This window comes from Falco rusticolus, chromosome 5 (genome assembly GCF_015220075.1).
Source record: "Falco rusticolus isolate bFalRus1 chromosome 5, bFalRus1.pri, whole genome shotgun sequence".
Taxonomy (NCBI): Eukaryota; Metazoa; Chordata; class Aves; order Falconiformes; family Falconidae; genus Falco; species Falco rusticolus.
The window spans coordinates 91,430,512-91,446,495 of NC_051191.1; the positions used below are offsets into that span (position 1 = coordinate 91,430,512).

General features: G+C 53.2%; 1 protein-coding gene across 2 annotated transcripts; it reads left to right on the forward strand.

Moving 5' to 3' along the window:
- Positions 1-7,041: 7,041 nt before the first annotated feature.
- COPS7A (COP9 signalosome subunit 7A) lies at positions 7,042-10,721 on the forward strand. 2 transcript variants are annotated; one of them, XM_037387657.1, is made up of 8 exons: positions 7,042-7,348; positions 7,435-7,510; positions 7,918-8,006; positions 8,085-8,287; positions 8,755-8,860; positions 9,208-9,359; positions 9,709-9,774; positions 10,588-10,721. In XM_037387657.1, exons 1-7 carry the CDS (start codon positions 7,187-7,189, stop codon positions 9,746-9,748), a joined length of 828 nt encoding a protein of 275 aa, XP_037243554.1. In that variant the 5' UTR covers positions 7,042-7,186; the 3' UTR covers positions 9,749-9,774; positions 10,588-10,721. The 2 variants fall into 2 exon arrangements, with proteins under 2 accessions (XP_037243554.1, XP_037243553.1); XM_037387656.1 differs by lacking the exon at positions 10,588-10,721 and having other exon boundaries at positions 9,709-10,329.
- The last annotated feature ends 5,263 nt before the right edge of the window (positions 10,722-15,984 follow it).

A 15,984-nucleotide genomic window follows, 5' to 3' on the forward strand; every position in this document is an offset into this window, starting at 1 on the left:
TCTGGGTCTGTGTGAGACACGGTGCCATGGTGTGTCAACAGGCACGCACATGGCTGAGCCCCCCAGCTTTTGTCCTCTTCATGTACACAAGGCTTTATGTCAGAGATTATCCAGGCTTCTGTCACATTCTAGAGCCTTTTCATCTCCAGCCCTCCCGGGACTTGTACAAATGATGTGCGCAGAGCTCGCTCAGCAAGCTCTCGCACATGCATCCCAAGAAACCACCTGTACAGACACGGCCGGGGATGTGGCAGTGCGGCATGAGGCGGCATTCCTCTTGCCTTGCCTTCTGTGCTTCTCCTCCTGCTTTCTCACCTGGGAGTAGCAGAGGGTAGAAGGCTCTGGAAGGGGCTACATCAGCCATGCGGGCTCTTTCTGACCTTTTCAAGTCCTGACAAATGTGTTTAGTATAATTGGGAAGCACAAAACAGATGAGAAATTTCAACCAGGGAAAGGTCAGTTAAAGGGTGAAAATCCAAATGATGCAAACACTGAAAATCCCCTGACGAGCAAAACTACAGAAGGAAGTCAAAGAAGCCAGAGAGATGAGAGAGAACGAGGATGCAGGGACCAAGGAAACCCTGGGAGATGGTGGGAGGGGGTCAGGAAAGCCATCGAGGTGACAGAACAGGGGGCACAAGGGCTGATGGCACTCATATCCCTTGTACGTGCTACAAAGGGAATGGCTTGCTTGTTTCGGAGCATAGGTTTAGAGAAGCAGGGTGGCAACAGGAGATACTCCGGATGGGCTGGGCACAGAGTGATGTAAATGTAAAATTGCAGGGAAACTTGAGGGGAGAGGTGGAACCAGGTGGGCTGACAGGGGAGCAGTTGGGTAGCTGCGGAAGGAGGATATGAGCGTGACGTCTAGTATAAAGTATTACACTGAAAATGTTAACGTGAGAGTGATGTGGTGATGGAAAAAAGATGGAGATGTAAAAATTTTCTCTGGCCAGGATTCAAATGAGGAGTCAGCATATGAGGACCATGAAGTACCTCCCTGCCCAGCCACACCTGGGAAGGATATGAGGCTGCTATTTCTGTCTGGTGGAGTCACTTCTAAATCACCACATGCAGATCACCTACACCCAAGAGTCCTGGGGCCAAGTGGCCCGCTCCAGCTGCTCTTAGCATTGGTTCTGAAGGGCAGAGAGACCCATGTGGTTGCCCTGCTATCTGCAGAACTTGGTCTCTGTTAGTCGCCACGGGTTGGACACAAGAACCAGCGTCTAAAAAGGTAAATAAGCACCAAGAAGTTGTATGAAAACTGTCAGCCTGACAGAGGAGAGAGACGCTATCGGTGCCTGCACTGGAAGAGAATCCATAGCCATGTTGCCAGGCAGCACCCCACAGGTCGGAGCAGCGCAGCCAGCAAGCCAAAATAATTCAGCAGAAAATACTGGGAAAGCTGCGTATGTTAGAGATCGGTGGAGGAGAAGCCTGGCAACACAGGCTGTAGACCAAGAGGAAAGAACTCAGATGTGGCCAACAGTGGAAAGGGTGTCATTGAGATACCCCAGTTGAAGGTGTGGTAGTGGGAAGTATAGAATATATAGGAAACAAGTCCATCGAGAACCCAGTTTCCTCGGCCCCGCTGCTCACCAAGCAACTGGTTAATAAGCTCTGGCGTATCAGAGACATCCCAGAAGACTGGCAGAGAGCTGTGCCCTGCCAATATTTGAAAAGAGCGAACAGAAGACCTGAAACTTTCTAGGCAAAGCAGAAAAGAGCTGATATGAGATTCTCCAGTTAATGCCAATCAGCCTGATTTGGAGGAAACCAATCCTGCTGCATAAACTTGTTTTGTTCTTGCCGGTCTTTGATGTGACTACAGATTTGTTTGGAAAAGATGATGGCTTAGATCTATCCAGGCTTCTGGTAGCATTAATATCTGAAAGCATGCTGATGAGAAAAAAGTAGCGTTATGCAATGCAGGAGGTTAAGTGGGCTGGTTAACTCCATTTAATGGCCTGCAGACGCCAAGGAGCTCATCCCTGAAAACCCACCATGGAGCAGCAGTGTTCCTTACATGGATGCCCAGGAACGAGTCCTGGGTCAGGTATGACTCACCATTTTATTCAGTGCTTGGTGAGCAGGTACAGTTCATTCTGACACGATTTACTGAGGACACAAATATTGCTGGAGTGTTAAAAATAATGAGGATAGGACCAGCACAGAATGACCTACTGCACTCGGTAAGGTGGTCATTCTCATAAAACGTCTCCTCAGATAGTCGAGAGCAAATTGTACAGCCGTGAGCAGAAAAAATGTCCGTATCTACAGCGAACAATTTCCCACCCTGAAAAGAGGTGATCTGAAAAGGATTTAGTGATCCTAACTGGCAGAAAAGCCCACCTGAGGCCAGGCTGCAGCAATGGATCTAAGTGATCCCTGGCTGTGCAAAGACAGAAGGAAGGAAGAGCAGTGCGGGGATGATCAAGCCTCTCCCTGTATCTGGGTAAGTCCCATGCTGGAAAACTGCACCGCTTCATGCTCCATATTTTAAAAATAACTTTGAATCAAAGGTGATCCGAAGGCTGGATATCTCAGTAATTTAAAGAGGTCAACCTGTTTAATGTATCAAAAAGCAGAACGAGACATGACTTGCTTGCAGTATCGCTTCCTTCCTGGGGAAAAGTCTACCAGGTATTTTGGCAGAGAATAACAAGAGCCAGCCACTGGAGAGTGATTAATCACGGAAACAAGCTGCCAAATGAAGTGCAAGATCCTCTCTCTCTTCTGGAGTCTTTGAATCACAACTGGAGGCCTGTCTGGAAGCTGATTCCTGGTCTGCAAAATCCTGTGGGCTGCGAGCGCGGGTCGGAGGGAGAGTTACCGTCCAGTTACCCTCTTTTAAACTCCTGTAAGCAGCTGCTGTCAGGTGCCTTTAGGTGCACCAAGGTAGAGGTCTTATGACCCTGTGTGCATTAGGGCAGCACACGTTACAGGGTTAAAAACCTTCTGGATCATGTTGGTACCTGAGCGATGCACCCCAGCCTCCTTTGTCCTTACAGTGTTTTTTGTCTCGGAGTCTGTGCTACACACAGTTATGAAAAATAGTCTCAGAAGATGTGACCCTAGCTATGTTTGGAAGAGGACTGGGGAAAAAATATCATCAGTGTTTTGACAAGTTATTTGGATTCTGCGGTGGTGAAGAGAGAAACAACCTAGAATGAGCCAGTACGGCTCTACGGGCTTTAAAGTGGGACAGTGAGCGCATAGGGAAGAAGGTGGATCTACAGCGCAAAGAGCATGGAGGTTTCTTTCTGGGAAGATCAGAGTGAGATCAGAAGAGAAGGATGATGCGAGGGGTGGTTACAGCAAGGATTAGAAATTGCAGACATTCAGAAATAACAACGCAGAACCTCCCCGTGTCATGAGATTTATCTTAATATTATGGAATGTTGTAAAGACTTGCTTTTGCCTGCACTCTTCGCCTCCTACTTGAGACTCTTTAGGTTACATGAAAATCACATTTCACAGTTTCCCTGTGACCGTAAAGATAGGCGTTTGCTTTGTGAACGAAGTGGAAGCACGAGAGCTAATGACTCTGGGAGCCTGGAATTTAATCTCAACAGCCAGCAGCTTGACCTAGGGACGAGGCAAAGGCTTTGCTAGGTTGCAGGGATGTTCCCACGACGCGCTCTCACGAGAGTTTGCCTATTTTGGGAAGATGACGATCTTCTCGTTTGGAGAGCTCAGGATCCCATTCATTCAAAGGACTTTCTGGTCTTTGCCCTTGTTTTAGCTCCATGTGGGATGAAGAAGGAGCAGACAAACAGCGGGGAGCCAGCACAGGGCGCGGGACCCAGGAGTCGGAGCAGAGGAGGAGGACAGAGAGCACCACGTAGCTGGGATGCTCGGGCTGCCTGGCTTTATCTGACTAATAATGAAAGGCAGCAAGCATGTCAGGGAGTGTGAGAGAAGCAGATCGATAGGGAGATAAAACCAAGATGGAAGAAGCTGGTGAGGGGGTGGGGAAGAGAGTAATAAAACACTACAAATCAGCAGGGTTACGTTTGAACCTGATTTGAATGCACTGGGCGGCGGTGTAAGTGAATAGAGCAGGTGTAAGGCTATGTGGATGAGACTTAAATACAGAAACAGAGAGGGAAAAGTAGGAAGGAGATAGTCCTCGTGTTAATACCTCCCTGTAACCTGCCTTCACAGCTCTGACCCAACCTTACAAGCCCTGCTTCTCCCTTAATCTTGATATATGGAGAAGCCCAGATGTTGCCAGCTCGAGAACACAGGCTGATAACCTTTCCCCGCTTCCCTGGGCCACCATGATCTTCAGCCTGTCCTGAAGATGCATCTGTTGGGTAAAACGTGTCTCGGTGACATTTTGCCCGACAGAGTGCAGTAGATGCTCCTTACCACCGTGCTCCCGAGGAGCTGGGGCAGGACAGCTGCTGGCGATGCCCTGAGCAGGTGCGTTCGGGTACATGGGTACATACCAATGGCAGCTGACCAGAGAAGCCTCTTGGTTCTGCTCCAGATTTTTGAGGCAAATGAACCTGAGACATCCCAAAGCTCAGGGGGCATCAGAGCACACAAACAAAACCATGCTCTGCCAGAACAAGGCTGGGTACCTTCCCCTGCTAGGGCCCCTCTTTGCCTCCCTGGCCCAGGCACTGAGCTGCTTTGCTCCTTCTGTCTGGAATTACTTCTGAGTGATGCCCACCTAATTCCCGTGGCACGACCATCAATGTTAGAAGTTCAGTTTTCCACACTGACCATCGCTTGCCACACCACTCCCTTCTGTCAGTAGCTTCAGTGCAGAGACCAAGCGCTGAAGGGGCCTCAGGGACTGAAGGGACCCCGAGAAGGGGTAGGATGGTACATATGGCCATTTGAATGAGCTTGGAGCAACTTCTCACAGGGAAACACAATGATCTAACTCCCCAAGGCAGCCACAGGTTGTATTTTCTAGCTCTAAAATTGTGTTTGGAGCAGTACAGTACCCCAAAGGAGCCTTGTCCATGACTCAGCACCAGCAGCTGTGTGAGAAGAACTAGAGTCAAAGCAAGTGATGAGGGAAGGGTCGTTGATACTGGCAAGTAAAACCTTAACAAACTTAGACTTTACCCAGATGAAGAGTTCAAGATATTACGCTTACAGAAGTCCATCAAAGCACAATCAGCTGCCTTTAATATGTGCTGAACTGATCAAGCTGAAGACAGGTTCTCTTGCTGGCAATCACGTGTCGGAGCACAAACTTGCCCTGGCAGCACCAAGATTTTAATATGCTAAAACCATGTTGCCTGCACAGACTATACTGGGCTCCCACCATTTTGTTGCCTCCTTTGCTTTCACAGAAAATCATCGCTGATTTCTAAAGGAGCCAGCCATGAGGACATTGGTGCTAGACTGGAAATTCTTGGCCAAACAGCTTAATACTGGTCACTGAAATTAGCGTTTGCTGACTGCTGTCCTTCCCATCCCCCTCACAGCTCACCTCTGCCTACCACACGATTTACACAAGACAAGAAGAGCTATGAAGAGTTGGGTTTTTTTTTTCCAAAATGACCCTCACTTTTTATTCCAATCATTGCAAAAACAGCTCTTTCACCTAGCACAGGGAAGCGTGCCCTCAGTGATGCCTCCTGATCGCATTACACTAACTCATTTGCCCATGAAAAGATACTTAAAGCACACCATAAACATTTCTATCCTTGTAGAGTGTTTAAACTATCTTTTTATGGCCATACCCTGCCTGCATCAGGGATGCATTTCTTGACAAGTGTGATGGTTAATGATTCAGCAGATAGTAAAGCGTTTTTTTGGTAAAAATTGATGCAGTAGAGGAGGGGGTGCATGCAGGGATTTAAGAAATGCACAGTTTAAATACATAAGTACAGTGCTTTGCAACATAAGATGTTTTACATTTACATATCCCCAAACCACTGCCCCAAATAGTGAGATCTTAATGGTGTGAAAGCAGAGCAAAGATGAGAGTGATGTGTAGGCACGCACACGGTAGGCTATGCATCTCTTTTAATTCGGGCATGGTACTTATAGAATATTATCATTGAAATATGAAAAATACTGTGCATATAGCAGTGTATCTGTTTCCTCATCAGTTATTTTAATGTACTTATTGTAGTGATGAAGAGCAGATTTTCACCAAAATGTACAGGAAGACCCATAAATACATGTACATTCAGGTGGTGCTGTGGCCGTTACGCCAGCTGCAGCCTGTTGGGACACATTTTGGTACAACTGGGCGGCTCAGGGGAGGTTTTGACAGGCGATGGGTGGCGAGGAACAGGAAAGCCGCGAGCAGGCAGGGAATGAAGCGTGGTGGAGAGCAAGAGATAATGGCTGGCTGGTGCCTGTGGCCACCGCAGGCCAGGTGGAGGCTGCACTCCAGGGAACACCTGCACCCCTGGAACCCCCTGCACCCCTGGAACCCCCTGCACCCCAGGGAACCCCCTGCACCCCCGGGAACAACACGCACCCCAGCCCCTGCACCACAGGCAGCCCCCCGCACCCCATATAACCCCCCCGCAGCCCAGTCCCTGCACGGCCCAGGCCCAGCCCGGACGGGCCCTGCTGCCCCTTGAGGCCCCGGGCCCCGAGCTCCACCATGCCAGGGCCGCGGCTCCGTGGGCAGCGGCGCTGTCAGGGCCCCGCGGGAGCGCGGTGCGACGCCCCCAGCCGCGCCTCGGCAGACGGGCCCCCTGCCCGGGCCTCTCCTGCCGCCTCAGGCCGGGCCGCGCCTCGGGCCCCACGGGGCGGGGCGGCAGCGGGCACCCGGCGTGGGCCTGTGCCCGCCGGACCCCGGGGCCGGGAGGGGCCGGAGGGGCCAGGGCCAGCCCGGGCGGCGGCCCGGTGAGCCCGACAGACGCGGCTCCGGCAGGCGGCGCCCCTCCGAGCCGGCGGGGGGCGCACTTGCGGCGGGAGCGACCCGCAGCTCGGCTCTGTGGCCGGCCAATGGGAAAGCGGCGGGGGCGGGCTTTGCGGCGGCCTCCCCCAGTAGGAGGCGGGCGCAGGGCGGCAGGGCGGGGTGGCGCGGCACCCGGAAGTGGCCGTTCTATGCCGGCGGTACCACAGAGGAGCCGTGGCGGGGCGAGGAGGCGGCTGAGCCGGCCTCCGGTGGCTGCCGGCGGCGAGGCCGGGGCCTACGGGAGGGGCGGCGCGGCGCGGCGGGGCGCGGAGCCCCGCGGGGGACGGCGGCAGCGCCATGGCGGCTGAGGGGAAGGTGACGGGGCAGAGCCAGGAGCAGTTCCTGCTGCTGGCCAAGGCGGCCCGCGGCGCCGCCCTCGCCAGCCTCATCCACCAGGTGCTGGAGGCCCCGGGCATCTACGTGTTCGGGGAGCTGCTGGACATGCCCGCCGTGCGGGAGGTGAGCGCGGCCCGCCCGGCCCCGCGGCGCCCCCCGGCCGGGAGGCCTGGCGGAGGGCAGCGGGGCCTGACGCTGTGTCCCCGCAGCTGGCCGACAGCGAGTTCTCCCCCGTGTTCCGCCTCCTGACCATCTTCGCCTACGGCACCTACGCGGACTACCTGGGTGAGGCGGGGCCCGGGCCCTTCCCCCCGCACGGCGCGGCCCCGCCGGTGCCCCCGCTGCGGGCCGGGCCTGGGGCCGCGGGCGGTGGCGGGCTGCCCCCGTGCCAGCCGCGGCAGCGCCGAGAGCCCGTGGCACAGGCGGGCGAGGGGCCGGGTGCGGACGGCCGCTGTGGCTGGCCGGGCTGCAGAAATGAGGCAGGAGACAGCCCGAGGGTGGGTTGAGGCCGGGGGGGAGGCTGCTCTGAAAGGGACATTTGAGCAGAGGATAGCTTGGCGAGATAAGCATCGCTTGGGGATTGGCGTGCAGATGCTTTAAGGAACAGGGATGGTGTAGGCGCACCGGTGCGGGGCTGGGAAATGGAAAATGAGGCATAAATTCTTACAGCCTGTTCTTTCCCCTGACAACAGCTGAAGCAGCAAACCTCCCTCCCTTGACAGAGGCTCAGAAGAACAAATTGAGGCACCTGTCGGTCGTCACTCTGGCTGCCAAGATCAAGGTAGTGCCCCTGTTTTCCTCCCCGGCATACTCCTTTCGCTGGGGTTGCCTCATGCTAGTTACCCTCCTGTTTCCACAGTGCATCCCCTACTCCGTGCTGCTGGAGCAGTTACAGCTGAAGAACGTTCGGCAACTGGAGGACCTCGTGATTGAGGCGGTGTACGCAGATGTGCTGCGAGGGAGCTTGGATCAGCGGAACCAGCGCCTGGAGGTGGATTACAGCATTGGGAGGGACATCCGGAGGGAGGAGCTAAGCACCATCACCCGCACATTGCAGGAGTGGTGAGGAGGAAGCCCCCGATACTAACACCCAAAAAAGGTTGCAGGAGTGGCTGGTGGCTTCCCCAGATCCTCTGTGTGTCGCTGGGGGTAGTGTTGTGAGGTGGCTTTCTTGATCCCCTTTCCCATACTCCAACGGAAAGTAATTTTCCAAAAATAGTTTTCCAAATTCTCCTGTTTGTTGCTGGAGCAGGGATGAGACTGCAGCAACCTTTGCACAGTCCTGGCTGCTGGCTGGAGGCTTCCTGAGCATATATCTGTAGTTCCTAACCTAATGTCACTGTATTTGTCCCCCTCCCAGGTAATAACATTGCTGCGTTATTACATTGAACTGCTCCTGTGTCTTTCCTGCCTTGTGTAGCTGTCGCCTTCTGGTCCTCCTGGCCTCTAGAGTTGAAATCTGTCATCGTTCACATTTCATTCTGTGCTCTGTAAATTACCTGGCCTTCAGTTCTGTGTCTTCTCTCCAGGTGCCACGGCTGCGAGGTTGTCTTGTCAGGCATTGAAGAACAGGTTAGCCGGGCCAACCAACATAAAGAGCAACAGCTTGCACTTAAGCAGCAGATAGAGAGCGAGGTGAGTGGGCCGAGAGGAAGCAGCCAGTGCCCCTTACTTTAAAGCGACTAGAAACAGTACCCCACAGTTGGTACGGTCTTTGCTCGAGTGAGGCATTACCTTTTTCCTAGGCCAGACCCCGCAGGGGGTTGTGCCTGCAGAAGAGCCCTAAATCAGCTTAATGCTGCTCTGTAGTGCCGGAGTCTGGACAGCTGTTGGCTCTCTTGTTTGACCTGAGCTTGCAGCTCTTAACTCCAAGGCTTGCTTTAAAAAAAACCAACGAAGCAATGAAACAAACTTAAAAATCCAACCAAACCAAGCTAAAAACCTCGGGAAATTCCTTGCTTCTTGCTTTTCCGCTGTTGCAGGTGGCAAACCTGAAGAAGACAATAAAAGTGACGACAGCAGCCGCTGCAGCAGCCACATCCCAAGACCCAGAACAGCACCTAACAGAGCTCAGGGAGCCGGCCCCTGGCACCAACCAGCGCCAGGCGAGCAAGAAAACTTCCAAAGCCAAGGGGTGAGGAATGGGGGCAAACGGACAGAGCCGTGCTGTGGGTGTGTGCAGGAGGTGCACTGAGGGGAGCTCTCTGTTTCGGAGCGGTGAGGTTGCTGACCCTGCACAAGGGTTGGTCAGAGATGCAGCCCCGCCTGAGCTTTTTTCCTGCTGTGTTGAGGGGAAATCTTTGTGGCCCTTGATCTGAAGCAGAGTTCATAAGCCTTCCTTCTGTTCTCTAGCAAAGAACAGCTGCTCTTCCTTGTGTGAATTTAGAAAAAGAAAGTTGGAGATCAGCTTGAGTTTCCACTCTAATTTTTTCTTCCTTTTTGTTTTTTTTTTTTTTTTTCTTCCCCTTCACCTCTCTCTACAGGCTCCGGGGCAGCGCGAAGATTTGGTCTAAATCAAACTAGTTGGATCTCCCTTCACATCTGGGAGGGTGAGAGAAGGAGATTTAGGGGATGGAGGGGTAGCAAGGGTCCCAAGCGTGATGCTTCTGAGCTCTTCTCTGAGATCCATCTTGCCAACTAATTCTCCTGCATGTTTCTTCTCTTTCCTACCTTTCTTACTAACTTTCCAGACAGTGTCTCCCTCCTTTCCTTCCCAGCATTTCACACTCTTAAGCTTACAGCTGTATGTGTTGCTGCTTCCCCTACCATTCAAGCCCCCATCGCCACGGCCGTGTGTTTTTCTCTCTCTCTCTGTCCCTGTCTTTTTGACAGGTCAATTTAAAGAGCCATAAAACTGTGTCCATCACCTCTGCGCCCACAGGGCGTCACAGAACCTTGGGAAGAGTGTGCTCAGCAATCATTTTGGCTCTATGTGACCCCTGGGATACTTTGCTCCAGGATGCAGCTGCCATCTTTGATTGTTTAATCTTTGTTTTGCTAGGTGGGAGGGTAGATTTTGAAGGGATTATTTTAAAAATATATAAATATATTATAAATATATATAAAACAATAAAAATACAGATCTATGGACATATCTATACAAACTGGTGCTCCTGTGGTGGTGTCTCTTTTTCTCATATACAAATTCTGGATGTTCCAAAATAAGTCTTGATATTGAGAGCCTCTGTCCCATTTCTGGGTGGAATATCCTCAAAATACTCACTTTCCTTTCCAGAGGGTAGTGCCACAGTAGCTCTATGGGGACAAGAGTCCGCAAAGCAGGAATGAATCATAAATCTTATTTAAAGAGTTTCTTGTGTGATTGATTTTCATCTGGAACGTTCAAAAGAGGTTTTTTTCAGGTAATCTCAGAGGAAGGCACAGAGACTGAGGAAGAGGTGTGTGTCAGTACTACGTGCCCAGTGATTCTGGACAAAATGGAATGTGATGTGGGGACTTGTCTGACAGAGTTGAAAGTAACACAGTTGACGCCCGTCTGTGTGAGTTTTTGTAGTGTAGGTGCTGCTGAAGCCATTCTTGGGTGATGAGGCAGAGTTGGCAGATGAGTCTGGTTGAAAAAAAGAAAAAAAACAAACTTTTAATGAAATAGACTCCTGTTTGATGCCCAGAAAAAAACCCCATCAGATGCTGCAGGGGATGTATCCTTGAGATGGGCTTGAAGCAGAGTCAGAGGGATGCAAGAGTCGCACTGCTGTTCCACACGCGACAGTGTCCGCTGATGTAAATGTAAGTTGATGCTGTGACTCCTACCCTGGCTCGGTTCTGCCCCTCTGTGCCAATGCTGAAATGGGATTCCCTGAGCCTGGGTTTCTGTGCCTGAGCAAACCGCTGAAAAACTAATCCAACAAGGGAAAGCCGCGCTCTTTGTCTGTGTGGAGGCTGTTCCGATTCACTGGCCTGAGTGAGTGTTCTGCTGGGTCAGCTCCTCGTGCAGGCAGGTGAGAGCTGGAGCTGAGGCGCGTAGGTGGGAGCAAGCCTCGTTCAGGGGTGGGGAAGGGAGGGGAGAGCGTGCGTGTTACGGTGGTAGCAATGTGTGATGCCACCTCAGTACTCAAACACCACAAAGTGCTGGTTTGTGCAATATTGCTGTTGCACTGATTCTGGGCTGCGGTAACACAGCACTACCTTTCAGTGGGAGCCCTGTTGCCCAGACCTGTGAACGCATAAAAATTCCCAGCAGCTTCCTTCCCTGTGTGTAAGGTGACAGGGCAGGGCACACCAGCTGGCTGTCCTGGGGGGCTGCTGTCACCAGCTGGGGTCTCCAAGAGCTGGGGCAGCCCCATACCTTTCCCCCATTCTGTGCCCTGAGGCGTAAAGCCCCTTGGCTGTGGTCATCGGGCACAGAAGTGCCAAGTAGGAGAGGCAGGACAAGCCCAGAGATGCAAATCTGGCTGCAGGGGCGCGTGGTGGGGCAGCTGCACCAGGGTCGTCCCAGCCCACCCGGAGGGCTCCGACTAATTCGCAGCACTAAGGAGACTAATTGACGAGTCCTGTTTTCCATAAGTTGCAGGGAGGGGTTGAGACAACGCTTCCAGCTTTTCTTTGACATGCCTTGAGTCTTCCTCGGCATCATGTCACCACCTTCTGTTCCTCCCAGTGAGGAAAGTCGATGTGCTCCGCTCACTGCGTTTGCGACTGGGGGAAGCAAGAACGTCCATGTGCACCAGATTCCCGCTCCCTGGGGAGGGCAGCCCGGGACCCAGGTGCCAGCAGGGGAGGTGGGACCTGCTGAACGACTGGCACCCCACATCCTTTGAAAGAGACGCTGTGTGTGATGCGAAGGAGCGAGAAGAACGAGCTGGGGATGGAGCTGAGCAGCTGTACGAGGTGTGTGCCCGAGTGACTGGCCGAGGTCCAGCAGGAGCGGGGCTGGAGCGGTGGCACCTGCAGGGAGAGCTGAAGTTAGCGGCAGTGGAGGAGGAGCTCCGTGCCCCGCAGGGGTCTCGCTGAGCAGCCCAAACCAGCTCCTTGTCCCAAGTGTCTCCTCTCCAACCTCTTGGGCTTTGCTCTCTTTAACTGTGCTGTGGTTATTAGGTATGAAGGGTCTTTTTAAACACCCTGAATCCACAGTTTAAATCCAGGGTGCAGATCCCAGGAGCGGAACAGGAAGCATCCCTGAGCCAGCACCGGGAGTCTGCGCTGGCCACATCTCACGCTCCCATGTGCGCGGCACTCGGCAAGGAGCATCGCCTGCGCTCCCTATGCACGCTGCCATCAGCCTCGTGAGCACAACCACCCACGCACGGGTAACAGCAGCCGGAGCGTGGACCAGTGTGGGGTCCGGGGGGGCCTCGCCACGCTGACCCAAGGCTGTACTGGAGCCCCAGGCTTGGCCCCTCATGGCTAAATCGCAGCTGGTGCCTGTCTGCCTGCGCCCTTGTGCCGTGACTTCCCTCTGGCCCCGGGCTGGTCCCCGCGCCGGGGCTCGGCTCCGCTCCCCAGTAGTGGCGCTTGCCAAGCGCAGCCGCAGCCCTGGCTCCCCCCGCCCGTTTCCCTACGTGCCCCTCTCAAGGCTGGTGGTGGTGTGGGTTTCAGAAGAGTTTGGGATTCAATGTATTTGATTGAGGCATCTGCACAGCCCTGAAAGTCTTCCATTTTGTTTCCTTTTCAAAGGGAACACCTTTGCAGACCTCCATTAAGAAAAAGGAAGCAGAAGGCAGCGTACAAAATTACTCCAGACCTTTGAAATGACTGAAAAATAAATGAGAGGTGTGCAGTGCAGAATGGAAATATTGCTGCAAATTGCCTTTCTGGCTGGCAAACAAAGGGCAGGAGTGTAAGTTTCCCTTTGCCCTTCACCTGAAAATGGCGCTTTTTATTTTCCTGCTCACTTCAGCCGTGACTCAGAATTTCAGCCAGAGAGGATGTGAAGGCTAATTAATTGGTTAACATTTGTAAATTGCTTTGAAGGTGGCAAAAGTGAGATAAGTACTGAACATTATTATTGTAAGTTTTCATTTTAATTTTAAATGTCTTTGTGTTTGAACCCCATTTTTCTCCCAAAGAAAAGACTGAGAAAACAGACCCTGAGTGGAGCAGGACAGAAGTTCCTGGACATGCGACACCCTAAGCCCTGGCAAGGGAGTGAGGTTTAGGGGATTGTAAGAGAGAGGATGTGGAGAGGCGTTAGTCCCAGCTTTAGGAGCAGGAGATCTGCCAGCCCTAGCGCGGGAAGTGTAACAGCTCTTGTGCAATGATTCGTTGCAATCCCCTCTCTGGGTATTATACGAAGGCTTTCATGTCTGGATTCAGAAAAGGGAGGAGGCAGGATGGGACCTGAATGGCTCTGCCACCAATATCTGACTTTTGCCAGCTGCCTCCAGCCACTGTGTGCCAAGAGGTAACCATGGATTCTTATTAGGAATTGGCGTTAATGATGGTAATTCTTCTTACTGCATTACTGGGGGCACAATTTTTTCTTGGGAGCTTGCTGCTCCCCTTCCCAAAGGTGGCAGGGTGTCGGACACCGCGCTGCCAGCAGCCCACCACCAGCAGCGGTGCCCTTCTGTGCCCAGTGAGTGGGAAGAGGCGTAACGAGCACCCCGTGGGACCTGCCCGAGGTTCTCCCCAGCCTCCAGTGCTTTGTGCCGCGGGACCTTGGGATGTGGGGCTGGTCCTGGTGCTTAACGACCCCGCAAAGGGAGACAGCGTTTTGTTTAGTGGGGTTGCTGAGGCCGCCCTCACCTCTGTTCCCCAAATGAGACATGATGGGGGGTGGGGAGTTGATTGGTTTTTGATGAACAAATGGGCTGGTGGGTATTAAAGTAGCTGTCAAACTGGGCCACCCTGGCCTGCTGCCTCTGTCCTCCTGTGGGGCCCTGGTGCCAGCTGAGGAGCAGGTGATGCTCATCCCATGGGGATGCTGCAGAGGTCACGGTGAGGCCGGCTGGCTTGTGTTTGCAGGTCTACAGGACGTTCACACGGCAGCATGGTCCCCCAGAGCGTCATGTGGGGATGCTTTGCCTCTGCACCAGCGTGCCCGTGGGTCAGCTCCTCTCTGAAGGCTTTGTGTGGAAGGTGGGTGCCTGTCGGGCTGGTGTGCTGGGTGAACTGGCGCAGGCCAGGGGGTGTCCCGCTCTGCCGCCGCCTCGAAAGGGCTCCCTGCCAGCGGCAGCCCTGAGGGCTGTGCCTGCCTCCTGCCACGGCCGGACCAGCCGCTGGGCTGAGGGCCTGGCTCTGCAGGACTACAGCCAGAGCAAGGCAGAGGAGTTGGAGGAATCCCACTGGCCATGTTAGCAGCTGCAAATGCATCTCTTGGATCTCTGATATCCTTTTTGTCTCCTTTTTATGCCCCAGAGCAGCTGCTCAGTTTTGATCTGCGGCCCCTTTCCCTCTTTGCCAGCCTCTCCACCAGTGTCTGCCTGTGTTTCCACCTGCAGGGCTCCTCTTTCCTCATCTTTTTGCCTGGTACTAGTCACCGCTTAGCTGCAATACCCAGAAAAAACCACCTGCTTTCTCCACTGGTTCCTCAGCCACCCACCTTTTGGTTGTTTCTCTTTGGGGCTGCTGCAGTTTCCCGGGAACATCCCTGCCGGTGCAATGTGGAACTGGGCTGGTTTTTTGTCTGCCACCTCTGCTGGTGGCCAGGCTCTGCCGCTGCCAGGGAAAGGAGCTCCTCTGCAAAAAATCTTTGTGCAATATGCAATTATACTTGTTGTTGTGATGAATTCTATAGATACTGAAATGTCAGACAGCCTCAAGAGCCGTGACGCTTTTGTGGGTAACAAGAACATCCAGAATCACTGTAGCACTTGTGCATTTATTAAAAGCAACTCTGCACCCTCCTGCTTTGAGGCACAAGTGAAGTCTCAGCCCCTCTGGCTCAAGAGAAGGTGTTTCTGGGGAGGCTTTTTCCCTGTCTCCTGCAGGTTTCCCTGCATCTGCCTGAGAAGCATTTAGCACTGGCTTCGGGATGCAGGAAGATGGATGATGTGCTTGGCGGGAGCAGAAGTGAGGAGGAGGATGCTCCTGGGGTGAGTGTGATCTCTTACTGGTACCATCTCATAATTCCTTGCAAAAGCTTCTCAAGTGCCACCCAAAAACTGGTTGATTTTATTGTCCCCACTAGTCCCCTTGGCAGGCTGCCCCAGAACCCGACTGCTGCAGTGATTAGAAAGTTTTTCTAATTTCCAGCTGAAATGAATTCACAGCCAGTTTGTATTCCCTCGTGCCAGCGCGGCTCCAGCTGAAGCTATTCTTCCTCCCTGGAGTTTATTTCCCTGGAGTATGGACTGCAGGTTGCTTAACGACCCCAACCGGCCCCACATGCGTTCAGTTCTCTGCAGCTGGTCAGCCCTCCGGCCAGCATGCTCCTACCCGCTTCAAATTCGGCTCTCTTGGCTGCGAATGTGCGTGGTCTCTTGCACAGGTGAAAGGGCTGGTTGGCACCTCGTGCAGCAGCAGAAGGGCATCGCTTGCTCCAGCTGCCCGACACCCCTGCCAGCGCCCGCCTCCCCCAGTGCCCAGCAGCTCCTTGCAGTGGTTACATGAGGTGCTGGTGATCCTGACTCTGTTGTCTTGGGTGCTGCTTATGAAGATGCTCCTGTTCACAGCTAAGAAAGTCTTGATTTTTCGCTCCTGTGTGCCTCCCCCCTTGTGCTTCATGCTACTGACTTTAGTCCCTGTGCTGTTACTGATGCCTTTAAGCCCACCTGTGCCCTCCTGTGTGATACCCCCATGCAAATTGGCAGTGGCCCTGGGTTTTATTTACTCACGTACTTATTTTGTTGCAGTCTTTG

What these genes read in the sequence shown, in the direction of transcription:
- COPS7A (XM_037387657.1), top strand. Translation starts at nt 7,187, where the DNA reads ATGGCGGCTGAGGGGAAGGTGACGGGGCAGAGCCAGGAGCAGTTCCTG. An exon ending in CACCTACGCGGACTACCTGG is followed by an intron (nt 7,511 to 7,917) that starts GTGAGGCGGGGC and finishes CCCTGACAACAG; the next exon opens with CTGAAGCAGCAAACCTCCCT. An exon ending in ACCCGCACATTGCAGGAGTG is followed by an intron (nt 8,288 to 8,754) that starts GTGAGGAGGAAG and finishes TCTTCTCTCCAG; the next exon opens with GTGCCACGGCTGCGAGGTTG.